General features: G+C 38.4%; 1 protein-coding gene across 3 annotated transcripts in view; it reads left to right on the forward strand.

The window, feature by feature from the left end:
• col18a1b (collagen type XVIII alpha 1 chain b) overlaps positions 1-8,707 on the forward strand; it is a 50,906-nt gene that overhangs the window by 23,546 nt on the left and 18,653 nt on the right. For all 3 annotated transcript variants that reach the window (XM_016486599.1, XM_016486600.1, XM_016486598.1), the window contains exons 6-28: positions 144-190; positions 451-477; positions 597-773; positions 877-903; positions 999-1,061; positions 1,490-1,573; positions 1,926-1,961; positions 2,414-2,566; positions 2,663-2,707; positions 2,798-2,842; positions 3,016-3,078; positions 3,936-4,046; positions 4,193-4,261; positions 4,348-4,374; positions 4,484-4,582; positions 4,660-4,695; positions 4,848-4,931; positions 5,036-5,068; positions 5,239-5,274; positions 5,559-5,618; positions 6,382-6,459; positions 6,562-6,597; positions 6,762-6,815. In XM_016486599.1, the coding sequence (XP_016342085.1) occupies positions 144-190; positions 451-477; positions 597-773; positions 877-903; positions 999-1,061; positions 1,490-1,573; positions 1,926-1,961; positions 2,414-2,566; positions 2,663-2,707; positions 2,798-2,842; positions 3,016-3,078; positions 3,936-4,046; positions 4,193-4,261; positions 4,348-4,374; positions 4,484-4,582; positions 4,660-4,695; positions 4,848-4,931; positions 5,036-5,068; positions 5,239-5,274; positions 5,559-5,618; positions 6,382-6,459; positions 6,562-6,597; positions 6,762-6,815 (1,490 nt within the window). The remainder of the gene's footprint in view (positions 1-143; positions 191-450; positions 478-596; positions 774-876; positions 904-998; positions 1,062-1,489; positions 1,574-1,925; positions 1,962-2,413; positions 2,567-2,662; positions 2,708-2,797; positions 2,843-3,015; positions 3,079-3,935; positions 4,047-4,192; positions 4,262-4,347; positions 4,375-4,483; positions 4,583-4,659; positions 4,696-4,847; positions 4,932-5,035; positions 5,069-5,238; positions 5,275-5,558; positions 5,619-6,381; positions 6,460-6,561; positions 6,598-6,761; positions 6,816-8,707) is intronic.

An 8,707-nucleotide genomic window follows, 5' to 3' on the forward strand; every position in this document is an offset into this window, starting at 1 on the left:
AAAAAACAACTAGAGTATTATATATATATTTTTTTTTTTTTTCTTTTATTACTCCCAGCAGATGGCACTAATCTGCCTTCAAAAATTTAATTTTAAAGGCCTGGTCTTTATTTTAACATGAAATGCTGCTTTGACATTCACAGAGCCAAGACGTGATTCAGCCACACTCTCCAGCACAGGTGAAGAGAAGGTACAGTACAGTTCTATTTTGGTTATAATCAAACATATTAAATGATTGTTGAATTAATGGGATGCTAACAGACCGCTTACTATAATGTCTAAAACAGAAAAGGTTAAAGTAAATAGACTGTAGATTATGTTTTTTTAGTTGGATGAGGATATGCAATTTGCATAGTAAATCATACATTAATTTGCTTTACTCTGTGTCCTAATCAGGTGTGACAGGATTTCTTTCTTTCTTTTCAATCATGTCCTCTTTTGCTTCCCCAGGGCAATCGTGGAGAGAAAGAAATCAAGGTAAACAAGATTTATTTTAGTGGTACACACACACACCTTTCACCAGTGCAGTGATTGGATGATGACATCTTCCAGATATTGGCTAGGTTGATGAACACATTGCCCATTTTTCTGTATAGGGTAGTATTGGGTCTGGATATCCTGGCCCCAAAGGTGATCGTGGGCCTCCAGGACCACCTGGACCAGCTGGACCCCAGGGTCCAGTAACAGAAGTGAAAAGCACAGGGGATATAAAGGTGGAGAGGGTACAGGGTCTAATGGGCCCACCAGGTCCAGAGGGCCCACAGGGGGAGCCAGTGAGTAACATGAACTTCCCTTAGCCTTTCATTACTGTTAAAATGAATAATATTTAAAAAAAGAGTCATAAATGTTGAGAAACATAATTTTGATGTTTTATAGGGTGAACCAGGGCAGGACGGCAAACCTGTGAGTTTTCTGGACAGACTTTTCTGGACAGCGTTTTAATATTTTCTAAGATTTTGTTTATTACTTCTTCATTCTCATTTGGTGTTACTATTCAGGGACCCGAAGGATCTCGAGGTTTTCAAGGACCACTTGGTACTACAGGACCTAAAGGACAGAAGGTGGTTTGCAAAATCAGAATTTTCAATAATTATTGATTTTTATTGATCATTAATTATTTTTATTGACCTTACTACACATTATATGTTAAACCAGGAGTGTGCAAACTATTGCAGTCTGTTGTGCTTTGAGATTTGAAAAAAAAAAAAAAAGTGATTTTGTGAAAATAAAATTTAGAATATGGGTGTCATGTGCACCTAATGAGGCATTGATAGTCATTACTCTTATAGTTCGGTTAAAGTCATCTCGGAGGTGAAAAATCATTGTTGACCAAAATTTTGGCAAGACATGTTTGAGCCAAGAAAACAAAAGAAGTACTTTGAGGGTTTGAAGGCAACATTATCAGGCACACTGGGAAAATTACTGTTTTTTTCACCAAGGTATTTGTATGGACCAATAAATAAAAATGTGTCTTTTTTTGTATCTCTAGGGACAGAAAGGGGAAGGACATCCAGGCCCCAGAGGCTCACCCGGGCCACCTGGACCTCCTGGACCCTCAATCTCAGACAGGACTGTGAGTATGAATACATCTAGTACAGGTCTATGTGCTTGGAGCTAAAATGTGCATACAGTAGAAGGAACTACTGAGAGCCTATTATGAATTATGGGCACATTCACACATTTCACACAATTCATGTGAAAGCTTTTCTGAACTCATACATGTAGCAGAGAGGCACAAAAATGTTAATCACCAACATTTTTTAGTGACACAAAAAACAAAGACATGGTGATGTGTGAACAGTTTTATTTTTAAAAGTTGTTTTCTTGAGTTTCCTTTTGCTGAAAATTAGCAGTTGTTACAGTATACCATGAAACCTGTTGAATGAGCTAAAACATCTGTGTTTTATATAATGTTCTCCCTTCAGACATTTATGGATATGGAGGGTTCTGGATCATTGCCGGTATGTTTTAACAATCAGCTAATCTATGCCTAAGGCTACTAGCCTAATTTGAAAACATTCTTCTTATTATTATTATTTATTTATGTTTTTATAGTGTATATGTACTATACTATACTATAAACCCTTCTTATATAAAGCATCAACAATTTTGATGGCAATATGTATCTTGGCAACAAACAAACTTTGCATTACCCAGTGTAACTTTGCCCTTTCAAAACCATTTCACTATGGTTACCACACCACGTCAAACATCATATTATAAAAAACATATTAGAAGTATTTTTAAATATGTTTAATTATTTAAAAACCACTTTTCCTAAAAAAAAATATATATATATATATTTTTTTTTTTCTACTGAATATCCTAATGAATTCACCAGATCTGCTGCTGTTGTGTTTGGCTGTATAATTTAATTTTGGAGTTAAGGGTCAATATGTTCTCATCTTTTCAGCATTTATGTTGTCATCCTGGTCTACCTGGGCCTCCTGGGCTTCCTGGGCCGCCTGGGCCCCTAGGACCAGACTGGCCAACTGAATCAGAATTAGAACCTTTTGAAGCTGGCCCCACTGGTCCCCCTGGACAAAATGGGTTCCCTGGGCGTCCTGTAAGAAATTGCCCCCTCTTCATTAATACCATTTATTTTAAAACATTTAGTAGAACTTTGTTTGTGTTCTGTTTTTCCCTTTTTATTATGACTCAGGGGCCCCCAGGACGACCTGGAAAACCTGGTCCTCCAGGCCAAAAAGTAAATATTAATATGATTTTTTTTATTATTTTTAATAGGCCTGATATTAAAATGAAATCAAACTATTTATTTTTTCTCTCTCTCTTTTAGGGAGACTGTGGTGATCTTGGCTTACCTGGAGTTGCAGGGGAAAAGGTAAGACAAGTGATGCTAGCATGTTTAATACATTAGATGTGAAGATGTGCTCACAGAATACTGAAATATAACTGAAAATCAGACATTCACATATCTCACACATTTCTATCTATGGGGCTTTTTTTTCATTGGGAAGTTAATCTTCACTATATATATTTTTTCTCTCCCTGTAGCAAAGCTCTGCTTTCTCTTTTTTCTCCAATTGGTTTCCTTCCTGGGAGACTAGTGGGGCACAGGTATTCTAAAATCATGCATTACTACAAACTAACTGAATTGGGTTTGGTGTGTCACAAGAACTTGACTGATGAATGAAAGTGTTATTTTTTGTTCACTACAGACAACTTTTCATCATCAAAATTTCGCCTACCAGTCAATGAGGGCTAGTGAATTGATCAAATCAGACTTGTGCTTTAGCCAATGCAAACTTTCTGTTTCTACTTCTACTTAGGTTTTTAGCTCTTGTGTGAGGCTTGCTTGTCATTTTCATGCATTTATTTTTACAACACTGTAACAATTGAGGACTGCTCACATAACCTGCATTACACTGTCTTCTTGAGTGGTATTTACTGTAGTTCATGACATCTCTCTAAATAAACTTACAGCATGGCAATGAATATGGCAAATTAATGTAATTGGTCTGAGATTTTTATACACTGCTGCTGCAGCTGTTGTTAATGGATGCATTCAAAACACTGCTTCACGAAGCTCCAAAACTTTGCAATTCGATTGTTTTGAACAAGTTGTTCGGAGTGCATTTAAAATATGCTAATTCATGTGATTTTAGCAAATGAGGCTGTTCGCTGTTTCGAAATTGTGATTGTTCGGTGCTATGGGATGTTAATGAAGTGAATCCATAAACCATGCAGTGTCTAATAGATTATTTTAACTGATCTTTAAGTTTATAATATATTGTTGACAGATTACAATAAGAGCCCCTATTACCTTGCACCACGTTGTAAACGAGGCATATTACCTATAAAGGGCCAATTTCATGACTAAACTTCAATTTAGTCAACTAAGGACAGTCAGCTTAAGCTTTTTTAGAACACTTTTGCAAGTTTTAAACCCTCCCTTCCCATTCCCTTCTCTTTAGGGTCCACAGGGTACAGTAGGAATCCCAGTTCCAGAAGGTATGGCAGGGCCGCCTGGGCCTATGGGACCTCAGGGACCTCCAGGACCCCCTGGACCTGCCTTCCAAATTACTGTAAGTTACTTATTGTAATATTTGAAGTTCAGCACCCTCAAGGCTTTTAATCTCAGGACTATTGCAAGGGCCATGCAGTCACGGGACTTTGTGCCTCTAAAGTAGGAGGCCTAGAACTTGATCTGCCATATCCACTGTGTTTTCAGACTGATGGGAAAGAAAAAGAAGTTGATCTTCAATACATTCCAGGAGTCATGGGGCCACCAGGTCCACAGGTAACTATAAACTGCTGTCACATTATCATCACAGCAACACAGTGCTTATTCCACCTCATCCCTGTTGTTGTTGTTTTCCTCTAAAGGGACCTCAGGGGATACCTGGACTACCAGTGAGACTATGACTTATATGTTTATAATGTGATATCCAAGTTAAAAATTACAATGTACATTACACATACCTGGGAGAAAAGTTCATTCTCTTTTCTTTAAACTCTGCAGGGAACACCTGGTTTACCAGGTATTCCAGGTCAGAAAGGTGAAGAAGGCCAAAGAGGACGAGAGGGAATGTCAGGGTTAGATGGCTTTCCAGGAAAAATAGTGAGTGAAAGATCTCTAGCATGAAGATCAGCTTTGAACAGCAATATTGTAACTTTTAAATAATTTATTTTTTACAGGGGCTAAAGGGGGAAAGAGGATGGAAAGGTGAAAAAGTGAGTATTCATTTGAAGACACTTAGCTTAGATGTAGGATCTCTATCGCTGGTTCACTCAACCTTCAGCAACAGTAGTATTCAATCCAGTTCAACACTGCAACTATTCTGTGGACCTAAGCAATAGATTTATAATAATATATTTGTATTTAGGGTTATCCTGGTCGTGCAGTAGGGCCTCCAGGACCACCAGGGCCACCAGGTCGTCCAGGACAAGTTACCTATATTAATGGCAGTGTAAGTGTTATCATACAGTAAACGCTCAAAGGACATTGTATAACTCTGTAACATTTTACTGCTCCTTTACAACAAACAATGACTTAAATTACATTTAATTTCAGACAAATGGAGAATATGGAATCCCTGGACCACAGGTGAAAGGAACTGATAAATAATAGTCATTATAGCTTTTTATTAATTCAAGTATGTAAAATATCATGCAGTTCAATACAGAATGTCCTGTGTAATTATGATTTACTATTTGCATATTATAATGCATATAGAACCACATTCAAAGCATTGTGTTTTGTTCTTGTTTTATTAGGGTACACCTGGTATAGCTGGTCAGGCAGGATTCCCTGTAAGTTTTTAATGACTTGTAATTTTGTTGTAAGTCTAGTATTTTATATTTTGGATAACATCAGATTCTACCACATCTGCACCTTTCTATTTAAATGTTAATTTTAAACTTAAAAGATCAATCAATGCATTCATCGTGCTCTCCCAGCTATTTAGGTGCCAAGACCTATATATGTTAAAAAATTACAAAGATTGGTCTGCACTCTAAAAAGCAGGAGCTTTAAACTTTAAAAGACTGTGAGAAGTGAAAACTGGTTTATAAAGCATTTTTTTATATCTTTAAAGGGACCAATGGGTCCAAAAGGTGATCGGGGGGAACCTGGACTACCAGGAGACTCTATCAAGGTAATACATGTATGTTTTGGTAAAACTTTATTACAAAAATACACTTTAGAAAATCAATTAAAAATCAGGGGTATTCCACCAAATATTCAAATATCAAAGTCTTGGGGATAATCAAGATATTTTTGGGCAAATGTGAGACGAGCCTTTGTGTTCTTTTTGGTCAGCAATGGCTTTTGCCTTGGAACTCTCCCATGGATGCAGTTTTTGCCCAGTCTCTTTCTTATTGTTGAATCATGAACACTGACCTTAATTGAGGCAAGTGAGGCCTGCAGTTCTTTAGATGTTGTTCTGGGTTCTTTTATGACCTCTTGGTTGAGTCATCATTGCGCTCTTGGAGTAATTTTGGTAGGCCGGCCACTCCTGGGAAGGTTCACCACTGTTCCAAGTTTTCTCCATTTGTGGATAATGGCTCTGACTGTGGTTCGCTGGAGTCCCAAAGCCTTAGAAATGCCTTTATAACCCTTTCCAGACTGATACATGTCAACTATTTTGTTTCTCATCTGTTCTTGAATTTCTTTAGATTGCGGCATGATGTGTTGCTATTTAAGCATGCTTCACTTTGTCAGACAGGTTCTATTTAAGTGATTTCTTTGATGATCTGAATCTTTTAAGGGTGACAAATATGTAAAAATAAAAAACAGGAAGGGGGCAAAAACCTTTTCACTGCACTGTATATGGGAACAGCAGTGTTTATAAGATATTACCTTTATTCAATGAGCATTTTTCATCCTCTCACACTATGGTTTTGTTCTTTTTTCTTTAGGGTCAAAAGGGTGATCCTGGCCTGATCATAGACTCCAGTGGTAAACCCATTTACATGGGGGGGCTAGCTGGACAGCTGGTAAGAGACCAGCGGCTTTCATTCAGATAGATGAGTTTAGATCAGAACTTTTAAGCATCCATAGCATTGTTAGACAATTGATGTAGTTACTATCTGTTTTAGGGTGAACCAGGACCTCCAGGACCAGAAGGGCCTTTGGTGAGTTTTTGGCTTTTTGTCCTGCTGGGGTATACCACACAGAAAAGCTCTATTTTTACCTGCAAAATTTCCCTAGTATTAAGAAATGCATTGATCATTATTAACACTGCTGATATTTCAAGAGTATATGCTATAGATATGTTAGTATATTTTTCACTCATTAGGGACCAGTTGGGCCACCCGGACCAAAAGGAGAAATCGGATTACCAGGCAGACCAGTGAGTAACTCTAATCAAATCTAACAAGATTTTCTATCATTTTACATTTTAATTAAAATTAATTTAATCATTTTGCATAATTACTTTTTATTAAACTTTAATTAAACATTATTTTTATTAATTAACTTTTATTTACTTTAAATTAACATATGCATTTGCTGTAAAACAATTATATACTTATTACATACAATTATAATATATACAATTATATAATTATTCAATTTAATAAATAATTTATCAAAAGGTATTAATGAAAACATGATTGGCTTTTTTATGAGGATAATGTGTGTTCTATGTGTTTTATAGATATATGAGTGTACGTATACTGTTTATTGTGTGTTTTTATGCCAGTGTCAAATATGAATTTCTGTTCAAGAACTCTGTACAGACAATAAAGTAAAGTAAAGTAAAGTAAAGATACCACAGGTGAAAAGTCAAAAAATTCTGATGTTCGGTCACATGCCTGAACATTCAGGAATAAAGATAATATAGTAATTAAAGGATATAGATAATGGTCAGTTTTGTTCTAATTAGGAGTAAACCATTTTCAAAAAGCAGCAATGAAGATAAAATAGCCAGATGAGAGTCTGAGACAAGTTAAACATTTTGCAAATTTAATTAGCAGTCATTTACTGACAGTGTTGAGCAATATGGGTTCCCTTTCAGTCGGTCACTCTCGACGTCACGTCGGTTGACAGACGAATTGGGATCTCGCTTAGAGAGACCAATCTAATTCGAGTGTAACTAAACGACCCAATGCACATTGGCATGCGATTATTGCATCCAGCTGCCGCTGATCACAGCGTGAGTATAAGTAGGCAGCCGGTGCAGCGCATATTCAGCTTTTCGCTTCGGAGCCGAGCGATCACATCGTTCTGCTCCTGACTACTCTACTGAGAGAAGAAGACTGAACGAGTTCAGTGCGCTCTTTGAGAGCTCTTCGTGTTGGCGGTACGGCGCTTCAGCGGTGGTGGTTTCTCGTGTCGAGTGGGTTGCACACATCAGGCTGCAATATCCCCTGTTTGTGTTGCAGGCGGCCATCTCCCCTGTGCGCTTCAGCACGCTAAAGGAGCTTTTTCCATAAAAGAGCGTTCACGGGTGCGTCTTTTTAAAGACAACGTTGCGTGGCAAACTCGATGTTACGTCTTTGTAAAGACGATGTGGGTCTTGCTATAGACAACATATTACCCGGGAGTTTCTGGATGCGGTCGTTACCTGGCGCTGGGTGATGGTCACGATCGATGCCTCACGTGCCTGGGCGTTTAGCACGCTGAGGTGGTGTTTGGGGATGAGTCATGTTCTCATTGCGGGAAGATGATCATCTCGGAGTCGCAGGCCAAGCTCCGGTCCCTCAAAGGGGCGGAGCTCCGTTGCCTCTGCCACGATCTAGTTCTTGTCATGGCAGCAGTCTGGCGGGGGCTACTTCAGGCAGTAGCATGGGCGGTCTGAGGGTAACGGTGATGGCAAACCCTCCAGGGAACCAACCCTTGGGGGACCATCGCTCCTCTTGCACGCCTCAACCAGTTGAGCTGCCAATAGAACGTACTGGGCCCTCTACAAGGAGCGTACCAGCAGTATCCTTTGGTGCTCCTCCCGACGACCGGATGTCGATCGCTGCATCGGAGGGTGAGCCGCTAATGTTTAGGAGCCCAAACTTTAAAAATGTTTTTTGTTCATTTATTTTAAATTTTTCTGGTTTAATCACGATCAGATTTTTTCTAGATCCTGCATTAAATTTATATTTTGAGCTCACTATTCGGGGAACAGACACAATCTTTATAGATTGTGCAGCGCAGGTACTTCTATCATTTAAGCGGGTAGAACAAAAATCATCAGGGCAGATATTTGAGATTTGACTTACTAGTCATATGGTGCGTAGCGTCCTGGAGATG

The sequence above is a fragment of the Sinocyclocheilus anshuiensis genome, unplaced genomic scaffold (assembly GCF_001515605.1).
Source record: "Sinocyclocheilus anshuiensis isolate Anshui unplaced genomic scaffold, SAMN03320099.WGS_v1.1 scaffold101, whole genome shotgun sequence".
NCBI lineage: Eukaryota > Metazoa > Chordata > Actinopteri > Cypriniformes > Cyprinidae > Sinocyclocheilus > Sinocyclocheilus anshuiensis.